This window comes from Podarcis vaucheri (genome assembly GCF_965113315.1).
Source record: "Podarcis vaucheri genome assembly, chromosome: 6".
Lineage (NCBI taxonomy): Eukaryota > Metazoa > Chordata > Lepidosauria > Squamata > Lacertidae > Podarcis > Podarcis vaucheri.
In genome coordinates, this window is record NC_138764.1 from 54,006,230 (window position 1) to 54,022,381 (window position 16,152).

The 16,152-nt window shown below is 47.9% G+C and overlaps 1 protein-coding gene across 1 annotated transcript; it reads right to left on the reverse strand.

The window, feature by feature from the left end:
• Positions 1 to 409: 409 nt before the first annotated feature.
• On the reverse strand, positions 410 to 11,114 carry LURAP1 (leucine rich adaptor protein 1). Its single transcript, XM_082225371.1, has 2 exons — positions 10,173 to 11,114; positions 410 to 1,904 (listed from the first exon to the last, which is right to left on the reverse strand). The coding sequence occupies exons 1-2, from the start codon at positions 10,371 to 10,373 to the stop codon at positions 1,203 to 1,205; spliced, it is 903 nt and encodes a 300-aa protein (XP_082081497.1). The 5' UTR covers positions 10,374 to 11,114; the 3' UTR covers positions 410 to 1,202.
• Between the last annotated feature and the right edge of the window lie 5,038 nt (positions 11,115 to 16,152).

Consider the following 16,152-nt stretch of genomic DNA (forward strand, 5'->3'; position numbering starts at 1 on the left):
TTTCCCCCCCCCCCCCCTTTAAGCTTGGAAAGAGATCTGGGGCTTGTTTGTGTACCTCCAAGGTACTTGGGCTCCCTCAAAGCATGGAACTGGGGACAGGGAAATAATCCCCAGAGACATGCCACATTTGGAACACCTTCAGTGCAACAGAGGCACTTCTAGACAAACTTCTGGGGGCCACATCTCAGTGGAGGGAAGAGCCAGGGGTAGAAGTGGGCAGAGCAATAAATATAAATGTTATCATTGTACAGAGTAGGTACAAATACACAAACCTCTATCCTCCATCCAAGCAACCAAGAAGCATTTTCAGAGTTCAAGGACACATTCCAGCCAGACAAAAACACGCAAGGAGGATGCAAAGTAAGATTGGTGAGGGCTGTGGCCACAGAGGAGTGTAGCTGGGGGAAAGACAGAGAAGTCTGGAGGTCTGTACTTGTCCCCTGGATCTGAGTGTCCCCATTCCTGCTCTAGCCCTTCTCAAAGTGCCTTTGATGCCCATCAGAACTGTAGGAATGGTTACTGCCCCCCCCCCCAATTTCTGCTCCAGCTCAGGTGAAGGCAGCGAAGAGCAGAGAGGAATGCTCATCATGGTGAGTGCTGCAAACCATAATTTGTTTTCTCCATTCCTTTCTCAAACCTGGGACTTTGCTGAGCAAAGGAGGGATAATCAAAGTGCATAATAATGAAACAGATGAGAAGGGGAAGTGGTGTCAAAGGCATGACTCTGCTTCCCATCTGAAACCCATGAACAACTCTCTGTTAACATGAACGGGAAGAATAGGGGGCAGAGTTCTCCCAAGGAAAGCCACATGGGTTGCATCAAGGTATGTGCGCCTCGTTGCTCTTAAGATGAAGATGTTTCTCCAAATCTCATGGATGCGTGGAAGCAGTGATGTGCCACACATGACAACACAGCATCTCTCTCAGAGACTAGAAACATTATTGCACAAGACTGAAGGATGCCGTGATGGAAGGCCAAGAACCCCTCCAACAGGTATCGCTCGACCCAAGAGCTGTTCCTAGAGGTGGTTAATGACAAGGGAGAACCATGCAACTCTATGTTGTGTCCACCAGCAAATGCAGCAAACAGAAGCAACCATTTTGGCAAGGAAGACAGATGGTCCAATCCAAAGTGCAAACTGCTGTAGCTGCATGAGGCCCTGAGCCCATAACCTTCTAGCCCAGGCAGCAAGTCTGGGATGCTACAAGAACGTCACATCGTCTTGAGACTGAACCCACTGCCAATGGGCATCATACTCCAAGTGCCTCCTGCTATTCAACTTGCAGTTCTCCAAGTCAACTTTGCTGCTCCTCAAGGCCTTTGCTGCTGGGCTGCTCAACTGCTCGGCAGCTGCCAAGGGTAACTTAACCTCAGTGCTTTGCTCCAGCCCTGGGACATTTCTGCCCAATATCCCATTGGCCATTGGTGGTGACTGCGCAGCAGCTCTGTTTGGCTCACTTGAACACTGGCTTTTAACGAGGACCCTCTCGAGGCACATTTTGCTTTTCTCCGGCTCTTTCTCACCCTTGGCAGGAAAAGCCCTCTCTAGGTCAGTCTTTGATCTTTCCAACTCGGCTCTGGCCAGTGGCCTGCCCGGGGTGGAGGACATTATGGGTTCCATGGAAGAGCTTTGCCCATACTCATCCATATCATCAGCAAGTGTGTCCAAATAGCTGCCAATGGAGATGCTGTCCAACTTGTCATTGGGGTCTTGAAGGCTGTTCCAGCTGCCCCGCCGGGATGTCTCCTGACTCTCCACCAGGCTGTACTGGCTGCTGGTGAGGCTGCTGCAGCGGCTGGTCAGCGTCCCTTTCTCCTCCAGGAGCCACTTCACCGCCTCTATGCCCTCGTGCACTGCTACTAGCTGCTGTAGAATCTTGATGTCTATTGCTCTCAGGTAGGCCTGTGGGATAGGAAAGAAAACGCAGTATGAAACTATTAGCTGCAGGAGATATGGAATGCAGGACCTTCTGGAAGGTATATATGTATAGCACAGGAACATGGGAATCTAGCTCAGTCTTGTCTGCATTGACTGGTGGTGAGATTCAGGAAGGGGTTTCTCCTAGCATGATCCTAAGTGGAAATGCTGGGGACTGAAATTGTAGCATTCTGCATGCTATGGCCTTTCCCCTTGGTCACTCAGTGCAACGGCCCTGTTTCATGAAGAACCACCAAAGTGTTCTGATGATGCAAATATAAATAAATACAGTAACAATGCCAACTGGCAAGGGGTGGTTCTTGGCACTGGACATCTCTCAGTTGGGCCAGGAGCTTCTCATGTGCTCCATGTGGCAGGCAACAATGAAAACGAGGAAAAAACACCAGGTGGCTGAAATGAAATGCAGCAACAACAGAGGTCTCACCAGAATGCCCCATGTATTGCATGAGAATTTACTGCCCCTCAGGAAGACAATTCCCCCCCCCCAAAAAAAACCCTGTTGGTCCTGAAATAAATTTCACTTAAGCTACCTAGAATCCCCCCTTAAAAACAAAAACAAAACAGCCATTACATCTTTCCTGGTTTTGTGGTTGGGTTTTTCCACAGAAACCATTTTTTCCTGTAGCTACCTCATTTCCACAAGCTACCTCAAACCTTTCCCCCTCCCAATGCAGTGGCATGGTGAAGATCAGAGGCCTTTGTATATAAACCAAGGGCAAACAGCTCCTAACAAAAAGCATAATCCAGCATTCTTCGATTTAAAAAACACAGTTTATGAATCAGTCCCCAGGTTTCACATGGAGAAGGTGAGTTCCGTCAAAGTTCTCCCAGTTGTACACAGCATTTGCTCTTGAGTGCAGCTAGCACAAAACTCCACGATGCTGTCACAAACTCGGAAAAGAGGCAAGGATCTTGAAAAGCTAGCAAATGATTTGTTTAGAGAAGTTTTGATTTATTAGGCTAGATTCAAAGGCAGTGGTATTGGTAAATGATTCCAGCTGGACAAGATGCCATTGAACTAGCTGATGAGGCATGTGAGCACCATGGACAGAGGAGAAACAGTTCCAACAGCACATAGCGAAACAGGAAAACAAACAGCAGACCTGTCTTCACCTAGAGACCAAGTGCACCACCAAAGGCCAGTGAAGACCAACACACAGAAAGAATGAAAGCCATCAACTAAGGGCAGCTTGACACATTATGATTTCTGCAGGCAACACCAGCATTACATTAGTGCTTCCCACAGCGGATGTCAAAAGTGCAGGTATAATGTTGACCTGCATCTTTGTGTACAGATGTCTAATCCAATCGGGGTGCATAGCATTTGAAATGTACATAGTTACTGCAAGAAGCACCAGTGTGATACTTGTGTTTCCTGCAGCAACTCCAACATGAAGAGCTGCTCTGGAATGTATGTATAAACATTGAAACCCTCCTTTTCTTCTTCTAAAAGAAAAAGAACTTTAACTAACTAATTGATACCAAAAATCAGTACTGGCGATGACTGTTAGAGTGCCAGATTCCAATGTATTCAGTGGAGAATAGTTAGTACTAGACCAGATCTGTTTCAGGTACAGATGACTTGAATAGATGTAGATATATTCTCACAGTTTCTGCTCATGAGCTCAGACATGGAATAAATCCTCCTTTTTTGGAGAGCAGAGTTACCGGTAGCTGGCCAGGGCACTCAGTTGGGCACTTAACAAGGAATGGTGAAGCGTTAATCGTGCCCACTTTTCCTTCGATAATACCCCATAGCTAGTTTTGGGTTACAGGTTTCAAGCCATTTTACATGGGCTTGAGGTGGCAAAATAATATTTACATACCAGCAGGTTTGCACTTCCATTGCAGCTGGTCTTGGAAAGGGGAAGTCTGAATGAACAGATGGGGGAACTGTGACTAAGGAAATACTTGTCCAGGAAGTGCTTTTTAAAAACCAGGAAAAGACGAGAGAACAAATGGCAGGTCTGCAGGACATGGATCCTGTTGCACTAATGTATAGTTCTATTTTTGAATAAAGGCAAATAAACAGAACAGCAGCTGTTCTTTAAAGAGATGTGACTGCTTTGTAGTGGCAATTCCCAGTGGGCGGAATGAATGTGTTCAGTCTGAAATTGGATGGATGCAGGCAGTGAGCATAGGCTTCTGAATTGTTTTCCAGAGTCTCTGCTTCCATTGCATCTTTTAAAACATGTTAAGATCTAAATTGCTATAGGTTTAAAGAAAATACAGTGGCAATACAGCCTACATCTCTGGGCTGCACACTTAAATAAAAATGGCTCTGACTGTGATGCAGATTGTTAGGGGAACAGTCTAAATATCCTACTGCATGTGGACCACAGGGATACTCTGGATATGTCCCCCTGGACCTTATAAAAACGTCTGTCCTGATGTTCCCATAGGGCAGCCTTCGTCAAGCTGGTGCCCTTCAGTTGTTCTTAGGCTACACTTCCCAGCAGTCCCAACCTGGATGGACAACAGTCAGGGTCAGGGATGATGGGAACTGGAGTCCACTAGGACCTGGAGGGCACCACAATGCCTACCCTAATGTGCTAGGAGCTAGCAACATATCTCCATGGTATATCTTCTATGCCCAGGGATGGTAAAATATGTAAGAATTCAATTTGCTTGATTAATAAGGGACAGAAAACCACCACAAACTAAGAAGGAAGACAAATTCCTTTGTGGGCCAATAATTATGTAAACACACCCAGTTTGATGCTGGGAGAAATGTATAGGGTGTTCCACTGGGTGGGCCATCAGGGTCTTAACTGTGCAGCAGCTGAATTCTTTGAAGTCCCTTTCCAGGATTGTGTCAAACCAATTCACAAAACAGAAAAAAACACTTGTTTATGTTTAGTGTAGGGTGTTTAAGGCCACAATTCATTTCAGTGGTATATTACTGAAAAATACCTGCCTCTTAATGACTGCCAAGTGAATGATCAGTCGAAGTATAAGTTCACAGCATGTTTCTTAAACCTATTTGTTTCCATTCACAACGCACCTATCTTTCATCTAGAACCCAAGCAGGCAGGCATGCAATTCCCAGCTAGTCACCCATCTAGGCATGGACCAGACCCAGACCTGTTTCATTTCAGCAGGGAGGTGGCCTCACATGCCTTCGGAGTACAATGAGACATTGCAGGATTAAGGAAGCTAGGCATTGCAGCAAGTACAGGATTCACTAAGGCCAGTATTCTAAATACCTTACTCTTAAGTGACTTACTTTTGAATAAACAGAGTAAGGTCTGGGCTCAAAGACTGCAGTGAAGTTATCTGATAGCGGTGGAGCCAGGGCTGTATGAAAAGCAAGTTTTAACAACCAGCCGCCAAGCGCGAAGTGGCTCCTTGAAATTGCTAAAACCATTGGGACCTGCAGCTTCTTGTACCGATCATGTACAGATGACAAACTCCCACCCCCTCTCTAAGAACTGCATTAATCCACATTTGGGTACATCTGTGTAACATATTTGCATGGCAAGCACAACATGGGTGGGGATATCATTGCCCTGAGCAAGCTTCCACCCACATATCCAAAGACAGATAAGGAGTCTCATGTGGAAACATGTGCTTCACACATGATTCCCTTCTGCCGCTTTCTCTTACACACACACAATTTAGGCTGGGTGGGAATTTGAACCCTGGTCTCACAGGTCCTGCACTCTAATCACTACACCACACTGGCACCAAACATGCAGAACCACGTTATGTAAAGGTAAAGGACCCCTGACAGTCAAGTCCAGTCGCAGACGACTCTGGGGTTGCGGCGCTCATCTCGCTTTACTGGCTGAGGGAGCCGACGTTTGTCTGCAGACAGTTTTTCTGGGTCATGTGGGCAGCATGACTAAGCCGTTTCTGGCGAAACCAGAGCAGCACATGGAAATGCTGTTTACCTTCCCGCCGGAGTGGTACCTATTTATCTACTTGCACTTTGACATGCAACCTGCTAGGTTGGCAAGAGACATGTTATGTAGGACATATTATTTTTTTGTCCTAAAAACAAGCACCTGTCTATCCCCCCACCTATTAAACCAGGGCAACAGTAAAAAGGAAGAGGGTAACCCTCCTCCACCAGTATATTATTATTATTATTATTATTATTATTCCACTCAACACCCACCAGTCATTGTTCCTTATGGTCATTTCCAATTCCTGCCTGTAGGGTGTGTGTGATTCAAATCTCTGCACGACCATGAACTTACAAGTTGGCTTTGAGCCTCACATTTCAATGTAGGACACACCGTCCAACATTCCCGTAAAGCAGGGGAGGGAAAACTGTGGCCTTCCAAATATTGCTGGACTACAGCTATGGCTGATGGAAGTTGGAGTCCAGCCACTTGTGGAGGACGCAGGTTCCCCATCCCTGCTCTAAGTACATTGAATACCCAAAAGGTACCATATATATAAGTATAAGGTTAAGTGCAAACAGTTACATTGTGTTGCTTCAGATCTTGGGCCTATATATATAAGCCCAAGATCTAAAGCAATGCAGCGTAACTGTTTACACTTAACCTTAGCCTGAGAAAGAAAGGAAGAGTACAGAAATTGAGACAACCTGGTGATTCTGAGTTCTGTGCGCCAAAGCCTCTCAGCTGCCATATTTATGGGCATGCTAAGTTCCCCGGCTCTCTTACACTGACAAGTACCATATCTGCCTGCTTATCTGTTCAAAAGCAAGATGCTAAGGAGAGCTTTAGCAAAATGGGCCATGATTTGCAAATAATGTTGAGTAGTACAAAGAATTGGTTGGGTGTTGTTGTTTTTTAAAAAAGATACTGGGATTTCATTCCTCCCTGCTTGATATCTCTCAAGTGCTGCTGCAGTGGCACAGTGTTCGCCCCAAAGGCACTTGGTATTAATATTAATTAGTGATTAATGGGGATCAAGCAGCACATTTTCTGGTTTGATCCAAATCCCAACTTTCCCAGGGATTAAGAACAGACACAAACTTCCCCTTTGTGCTTGCCGCTAGTAAAATCAGGTCCCTCTGTCTTTTAGGATTGTAACCAAATTGAGAAATCAGTTGTGCAAAGTACAATTAGAATCCAGCTGCACTGGCTGCCAATTAGTTTCTGAGCCCAAGTCAAAGTGTTGGTTTTGACCTATAAAGCTTTAAATGGCTCAGGACCACAAGAACTGCCTCTGCCCATATGAACTGACCAAACCCTGCGATCATCATCTGAGGCTCTTCTTCATGTGCCTCCTCTACGTGAGATCTGGAGGGTGGCAACATGAGAACGGGCCTTTTCTGCAGTGGCTCCCTGTTTGTGGAATGCTCTCCCCAGGGAGGTTTGGCTGGAGCCTTCATTAAACACCTTTAGGCACTAGGCAAAAAAAATATTCCTCTTAAACAGACCTTTGGCTGATTAGCATTCAATGCCCTTTTAAATGTATTAAGGGAGGGGAGATTATTGGTTTGCTTTGGTTCCTACTTATTATGTATTTTGTGCTTTTCATGTTGTAATTTTGTGTTTTGACTCGCCCTGAGATCTGTGGATGAAGGGCAGTATACAAATTTAATAAAATGAATGAATGAATGAATGAATGAAAATTTTAGCCTCATCAGCGTATGTGCAACAAACCCCTGACTTCAGTCTAAATAGAAAATATCCCACTTGTTTCAAAAAGACTTGATCCAATCCAGCAACTGGTCTAACTTAAGGGTGAAGAGCAGGAGTTTTGATGAAACAAGAAGTTCCCAGTGCAAGTTATATCTCAGCTATAGCTCACTAAGTGACCATAGGTTACTGTCATTCTCTAGCTCCATCTCAGTTAGAGGATAGTGAAACTGGGCCATCCACAAATCTTTGCAAAATTCGCTACTGCAATTACAGCTAGCTACCCTCTCATGTTCCTGAGGTTAGTAATTCCCCTTTGGGGCAAGTAGCTTACCAGACCCACTGCTTATTCGACTAAGAAACATCTAGGTATGTGCAAATGGATACAGGCAGGCTACACTGATATTTTATTTTATTTGCATTCATATGGAAGGGTGTGTCCCAAGGCAGTGGGACTCGCCATATTTGGAAATCAGTCTCCAAAGTTAGCATTAGCTCTGAGCTAATGTATCCCAACTGTTTTCTTCCCCATTTCTCAGCATCCTTGCAAATAAAAAAACCTCAGCATTTGAAACTGAATGGATGTTAAATGAAGCTGAATGCCGCCTTCAACCTCCTCCCCGCAGCCTTTCTACCAGTTCAGAGACCTCAAGAGCATCTTTCTCATGCTGTGGAGCAGATGTATCCCTTAGGCAAAGAGCCAGCCAATCTGTGGAGGACAAGAGGCTGTACCCTTGTATACTATTTTCTCCCTGAGGAAGCAATCTAACAATAAACCACATTTCTTATTGTTCTCTTTTTTTATGCTGATGTCTGGGAAAGGATCACTTCCATGCCAAGATCTAAGTGGAAGATAATAAAAGGCTCAGAATAATTTCATCAGCAATATCTATGGATTAGATTGATATTCCTGCCGTTTATTGCATTTTTGTCACATTAACAGGCAAGTTGGAAAAGGCTCCCGGCAGTGGTTTGGGTTCAGTTGTATTTGAACTCACCTGGAAGTAAGCTCCATTGAAGACAATGAGACTCACTTCTCAGTAGGCATGTATATTGGATTGCATCAAAAGTTTGCAGACAACAACATTTAGCATTTGTACTGTGGATTTAAAGTGTTTGAAGCATTTCATAGTCATTATTTTTTAGCAATTCTTAAAACATTCCTGTAAGGTGGACCACTGTTAGGATCCCCAGTTGCAGAAGAGAGGCTGAGGCTAAGACTGAGTGAGCCCATGACTGAGGTGAGATTTGAGCCATGAGCTTCTCTGTTCATAGTTCACAATCTTAGCAACAACACTTTGCCACACACATTATATTTATATAGCATGTGTCTGTATATGTGTATATGTATATAGTGCAAACTGCAATCCTACGCATGCTTACTTGGGAGTGTGTCCCACTGCATCCAATGGTGCTTTACTTACTCTATGTATCCTTAGCTCTTCAGCATCAGTCCATCATCAAATATCCCATTCTAGCCAATATCTCAAAAACAGACATTATAGAAAGAGTATGTGCTTAATCAGTCCAGATCCCCAATGAAATCACATTTCCACTGAAACATTGGCTGAATTGACACCATGGGTCCCAAGACCCTCAGTTGGTCTGTGAAACGGGGACTCGGGACTTGAAACGCCTTCCTGCCTCCAGCATCGGAAATGCAGGGAATCACTCCGGTTGTTGCTCAAACCCCATCGCTCCCAACCAGCATGGCCAGTGGTTGGGGATTATAGGAGTTGTAGACCAACAACATCTGGAGGGCCACAATCCCACAGCCACTCTCTCATGGCAGGAGATGGCAGGAAAAACATAGAAAGGGAAAGACTGGTTGATTATTGCTAGAAGCACTGTTCCAGCAGAGTCACTTTTGACAGGCAAAACATGGTTTGTGTGCATTAGAACTGGTTTGCTGTGACCTGAGGTTCAAGTGGAAGCAGCCACTTATCACAGATGCTGCAATACTGGAGTTCCTGCATAAGTAGGGGGTTGAGCTGGATGACCTCCGAGACCCCTTCCTATGATTCTAATGATCAGCTACTACATGAATTGGAATGAAAAGATGCACGTATAAATGGTTGGGGTGCAGTTAGCAAATGTAATGTGATGCAAATGTAAAGTAACAGATACTCTGGATAAATGGACCTCCCTCCCCAGCAAAGAAATGATGCACGCTTATTGTCTCCAAACATTTAGGTTTAGAAAACGCAGATTCTCAATCCCACACTGGAAGGCACAGTAGAGGCGGAACTTGGACAGAGTTGCCCAGCACTTCTCTCACACAGGAAAGGAGGACTGTATGAAGAAGTGGATGGTGGCAAATCCTAGCAGTGAGGATGGGGAGGCACTGTCCACCTACCCCCGAACGGCCATGTAGCCCAGTGGGTACAGCATGCGTTTAGAAGGTCCCAGGATCTCTGCCAGAGCTGGGAGGAAACCTCTGCCAATCAGAGGAGGCATGCAGGGCTGGAAGGACCAATGGTCTGAGTTCATGGGAAGGCTTTTTTTATACACCACTGAGCTGTTAGGATGGGAATGAATCGTTACCCCGTTCCACGGGAGCAGGGAGGGCGTGCTTCTAGCTCCATCGATAAAAAAAAAAGAGAGCGAGTTTCGAGTCGTGCTTTTTCCCTGTCACCCCACAGGTAACCCCAAAAATGGGGGCAGCAGAACTCACCAGCTCCAGCTTCAGTGCCTTGATCTTCTCTCCCAGGCCGTGGCGCAGACCCCGGCTGGGGCTGCTCCGGAGCAGATGAGCGGCGGGATCCTCCCTGAGCCAGCGGAGCAGCCCGTCGGGGGCCTTCTGCCCTACTTTGCTCTCCAGATCCTTCAGGTCGTGGGGCAGCGGGAGCTCGGCGCAACTCCCCGGGACCTCCATGCCCAGGAGACTGGAGCCGCCTTCCGATTGGGGAAAGGGGCCCTGCCTGGAGCAGTAGGAAGCCAAGGACCCCCCTCCCCAACTCCTTCCCAAAGTCAAAGCGGGCGGGCTCTACATGCGCTCGCAAGTAGCAACGCGCCTCGCTGCTTAATCAAGAAATTGGCAGCCAGCGCCTCGGCCTGCACCCCAGCGCACCCCAAAGATCTAGGGCGGGGCTGGGGTGGCTCAGTAGGCAGCAAAGCCTCCCGCCCCAAGGATCCGGGGTGGGCCTCACTCTGCAAACCTCTCGGCTCCCAACTCTCCCCACTTTCCGATCTCTCTTTTATCACTGCTCCCCATCTGGGATTTGGCCAGTTATGAAACCCCCTTTGCCTCGCTCTCGCCTTCTCTAGGAGAGGCGGAGGGCAGCGGCCGCCCTTGCTTTCTCCTTCCAGGACCTTCGGGAGAGGCGGACACCCACTTCTGGCATGAGTTGACAGGGGGCTCCCTGCAAAAGTTGCCGCCCCACGCAGCAGCAGCGGGAGAGCGGGGAAAGGGCTGCCGCCGGAGCTGCGAAGATGTCTGTTTTCCAGGCAGCCCCGAAGGACAAAAGAGATCCCTCGTCCCTTTAGAGAGTCTCCTCCCGCGCGGGGCCGTCCGGCAAAGGCAGGTCACCCAGTGACGTCCCACGCGGCTCCTGCTGCTGCTGTTTCAGCCTCTCCCACCTGCCCGAGCAGGGATAGGAAAGCACAATGCAGAGAAACAAACTGCTACAAGCCCGGCTACCGTAATGCACCTCGGATAAGCGCATCAAGACGCTGCTGCCTTATTTCCCCGCGTGGGGAGCCATGCTAATAAAACACACTGGTAGGCAGAACGGTTTAAAAGCTGAACATCCCGTTTAGCATCCTCGCTTTTCCGTGCTTCTCCGTTGCGCGCTCGCCCCCCACTCTGGTCTGTCTTTCTTTTATTATTACATTGATATCCTGACTTTCTTCCAAAGTTGAAGGCAAGGTGGTTTGATCTCCCTGCCAAGCAAGCACTGACCAAATCTGCTTAGGGTCCTCAAAGTTAATGTTGCGTCATGCGTTGGTCGGGCTATGTCCAAGATGTCCACAAAACCCATCTACTATGGTTTGGACAGAGTCCGTGGCTGCAGACAGACATCAGTTTCTAACAGGGAGTTTAGTGTTGCGTTGTGCACTTTCCATCCCATCCTTTGCGCAGACGGAAGAGCGCTGAGTGGGAGGCAGTGGAGCCTGGTGCCCATAGGGCAAAAGACAGGGAGGCCAACAGCAGGGGGAGCCAATGACTGGTGGAACTGGAGCCAATGACAAGCGGAGTCAGCTTCTCCTTTTGTCCACACCATTCTCTCTGCTGTGTTCTATTAATTAGGGCAACCCAAGGAGACAGAAGCCTCTGCCTAGACTGGACTTCTCTGTTGGCATGACTATCACCACCCTCCGTTGCTGCAAGGAGGCAGAACCCCACTGACCATTCTATGGTCCTGAGGACCTTAGTTATTCTCAGTCCAAAGCCCACCAGCAGATTCTGCCTCACTGATTTATATGCAAGAAAGAGACCTGAAGGGACGAGGCTGGAGGTCTCTTTGTGATATTACTTTTCTCCATGACAGCTGGAGACATTAATAATAAATCCGGGCAGAGCAGATAGGCTTACTCCAATGGTTTTCAGCCAATGTGCTGTGGCACCCTGGGGTGCCTTGAATAATGGTCAGGGGTGAGGCAGGCAACACCGACCTCCTTCCCTCTTTCTTTCTTTCTTTCTTTCTTTCTTTCCCTCCTCGGATGCCCTCTCGTGTCTCTGTCTCTGCATGCAAGGCTGTTTGCTGCAGCAGCCCTGGCTACAAGCTCCCTTGGCAAATGATGCCTCTGGGGCTGGCCAGGGGGTGCTGGTTGCCAGGAGCTGAGGTGGCCTCGGAGTAAGCAAGCAAGTGGACAAGGGAGCCCAGCCAGCCAGTCCACCAACCCTTGCAGCTGGGAATGGACGGACAAGTGGGAGGCTGGGCAGGCAGACAGGTGCTGTGCTGGCCTTTTTTGTGCCTGCTGTGTGCAATGCCTGCCTGGGAGCTGAGTGCCAGGTGCTGAAGGGGTGCTCTTCTGCAATGCAGGCCTGGCAGCACCCACTGCTGCCTCTTTGGGGCAGGGCAGGAAGCCCAGAGGAACCCCAAGGATAGTGGAGGCTGAGGGAACACTCCACAAGAGAGGGTGTTCGAAAAAGGCTTGAGAGGCTGCCAGCTCTGCAGGCAAGGGGTGACATAACTGGGCTCCTGAGCCCCACAGGGGTGCCGCAGAAAGAATGTAGTTGGTCAAGGGAGCCGTTGACGCAAGGGCCACATTTCCTCTTTGGCAACCTTCCGAGGGCCGCATTCATGTGGTGGGTGGAGCTAGAGGCAAAAGTAGGCAAAGCAACAGGTATGCCTTTTCCTTTTGTACAGCAGGCTGCACACAAGTTATGGGTTTCTGTACACACACCTATTCACAAGTACCTGCCTATCCTCCATCCTAGCAATGCAGAGGCATGTTCACCACTCAAGGACATATTGCGCCCTGGCAGAAGCACTCAAGTGCAGCAAAGTGGCCTCCCAATGGCCAAACAAGAGAGGCATGGAGGGCCACATTCAGCTGCTGAATGTACCACACTCCTGCTCTAATGAATCTTATGGAATCTGCATGGGGCCAAACTGCATGTGATGATGACAGCAGCCTCATCGCATTAAATGCAGGGCCTGCCCCAGTCAGGTGTGCTGTAAAGGAGACAGAGGTGTAATCTGAGGGGTGCAGAGACAAGGTGGATGACATCTCCACTGCTTTCCTCTCCCTGCCCCACCCTGCTCTGTCCCTGCAGTCTGTGCCCCCAAGGTAAGTTTTCTTCCACCTGGACTTGAATACTAGAAGTCAACCTAAATAGGAGAAAAGTGACTGTCGGGGGGAACAGTGGCTGGGAAAGTGTTACACTCCCCTACCTCACATCTTTTTGAGCATTAAATTGCATTTCACCCCTGCTTTATTCATGATTAGGGAAGCATAGTGTTTAAAGCCACTGCCCCTTGTACGTACATAGAATAAAGGTGGTTATTTGGACAATAAGAGGTTTCTTTGAAACTTGTTGGAATATTTCCCAATAAGCATTGTTTTGCACCATTTTGGATTCTTTGTGATTGTGACACAACCCTCCAACACTGGGGGCTCCTTTGGGGAATGATCAACGTTGCCCTTGCAGGGAAATTGATTCAGTTTAGAATCTAGACCAGCAGGGGATTTCAGATCAATGAACCAAATCAGCTATCCCCTTTCATCATCCCTAAGCCAACTCCTTTGACAAGTTAAATAACAAGATTGAGCCATCAAGTGGGGAGTAGGGGAAGGAGGCGTTCTTACTTCTGCATAATTCTGTGCCTCCCAACACAGGAAGAATATAAAGCATTAAATTGGCAGCTTTCCCATAATGGATCGCTTTCTGCTCGCTGCACTCTGTGGCTTCATGCTCTGATGAAACCAGCTGGCACATGGCAAGGCACTGCAGCGCTAGCACATGGTTGCAATATCTCATTGATGCAATTTCTGTGGGAAGACATCTAAGCAGCCATGGATCGCCTTCTATCATGCAAACATCCCAGCACCGTTTAAGGCTCCAATTGTATCTGGCACCTTTTGTGTGTGTGTGTGTGTGTGTGTGTGTGTAATCTTCTGAACCGCCCTGAGATATTTTGATGAAGGGTAGTATCATGTAGGTAGATGATAGATAGATAAATAGATAGATAGATGATAGATGATAGATGGATTGCGCTTTAAGTTTGTTATTTCTCTCTTTGGAAGAAAGCAAAGCAGTTTTCCTCTGCATGCCATTGCTGAGAATCACAGATGGGCAGACTGTTGTCTCAAGACTCAAGTCACCTCCTAATATTCTGCCGGAATACCTCTAAGGGCATTCAAAGTCTTGACATTCTCATTTGTTTGTTTGTACAGTATGGTAAAGGTAAAGGTAAAGGTACCCCTGCCCGAACGGGCCAGTCTTGACAGACTCTGGGGTTTGTGCGCCCATCTCACTCAAGAGGCCGGGGGCCAGCGCTGTCCGGAGACACTTCCGGGTCACATGGCCAGCGTGACAAAGCTGCATCTGGCGAGCCAGCGCAGCACACGGAACGCCGTTTACCTTCCCGCTGGTAAGCGGTACCTATTTATCTACTTGCACCCGGGGGTGCTTTCGAACTGCTAGGTTGGCAGGCGCTGGGACCGAGCAGCGGGAGCGCACCCCGCCGCGGGGATTCGAACCGCGACCTTTCGATCGGCAAGCCCTAGGCGCTGAGGCTTTTACCCACAGCGCCACCCGCGTCCTAAGGTAAAGGTAAAGGTACCCCTGCCCGAACGGGCCAGTCTTGACAGACTCTGGGGTTTGTGCGCCCATCTCACTCAAGAGGCCGGGGGCCAGCGCTGTCCGGAGACACTTCCGGGTCACGTGGCCAGCGTGACAAAGCTGCATCTGGCGAGCCAGCGCAGCACACGGAACGCCGTTTACCTTCCCGTTGGTAAGCGGTACCTATTTATCTACTTGCACCCGGGGGGGGGGTGCAAGTAGGCACTTTCAAAATGCTGGTGCCATGCTAGGTGTTATTTCAGGGCAGCTTGTGGAGTGCAGACTTCAAAGCCTGGGCTGGTCTCACTCCAGGTACAACAAAAGAGCCTGCATGCACTGGAGAAAGTGGGTGTTTGCTAGATGGAGATCCTTCATTCTTGAATATAACTGTTCCAATAAAGGAGAGGTATGGCACTGCAATCACATGAGCAGCCACTTAGGACCCCTTTATACTGTGCACTCATGATGACTTGTATTGAGGCAGCTATACACTGTCTTGCTTTTAATTCTGTTTGTGCTTGCAAGAGTTCTGGGGCAGACGTACTGCTTCGTTTCCAACCAGTGCATGTCCCATAACATCCTGCTGAAATCCTATAACAAATCCTGTAACATTTATAGCACAAATGTTGCAAGGTGTCCCAATTTTGTAGCAAAGCCGTGATAACATTGGAGAAGCGGCTGATAAAGCAGCATGGTGTGTGAACAGTCCACTATAAGTCTACAACTAATGCACTATTATTGTATCAATGACATGTTGCAGAATATACAAAAAGCAAACCAAGAAATGCAGCCCCCGCCAGTCTGGAGGGACCCTCAACCACATTGCATCCTACTCCTTTTTCATCACATATTGCTGTAGAAGCATCAAGCATGCAATTTCCTCCCCAGAGGAATGCGTGGTTACTAATCCTAAGAAGTGTCTAGGCACCTAGTACCAAGATGGGATACTTAGTTGGATGGGAGGACGTGCTTGACCTGGTGAACCTGTTCATACTTTTTGACAGCTGTGGCCTCTTCTTTGTCCTGGAGTTTCTATTTGTCAATTACACCAGTCTGAATGGCTAGTAATTAGCAGAGCGATCTGGCTTCCCTTCTGGGAAATCACCCTGCTTAATACAGCCAGACACTACAGGGCGATGCCTGGAGGAGCCAGCCAACCATTAAATTGTTAATCTGCTTCAAGGGGCCTAGCAGACTCCAGCCCACCCATGCACAGAGGAGGGGGGTAAGAAAGGACAGAGGAAGGTGATAAGACGCAAAGGAGGCCAAGGATCTCCTGCGTTTAGAGGTTGTGTGGAGGCAGCAATTTCAGCAGGAGCAGCTGCACCAGCCATATACTGCCCCAAATGGGCAGGGGAAGAAGAAGAAGAAGAAGAAGAAGAAGAAGAAGAAGAAGAAGAAGAAGAAGAATATCCCCAGTCTG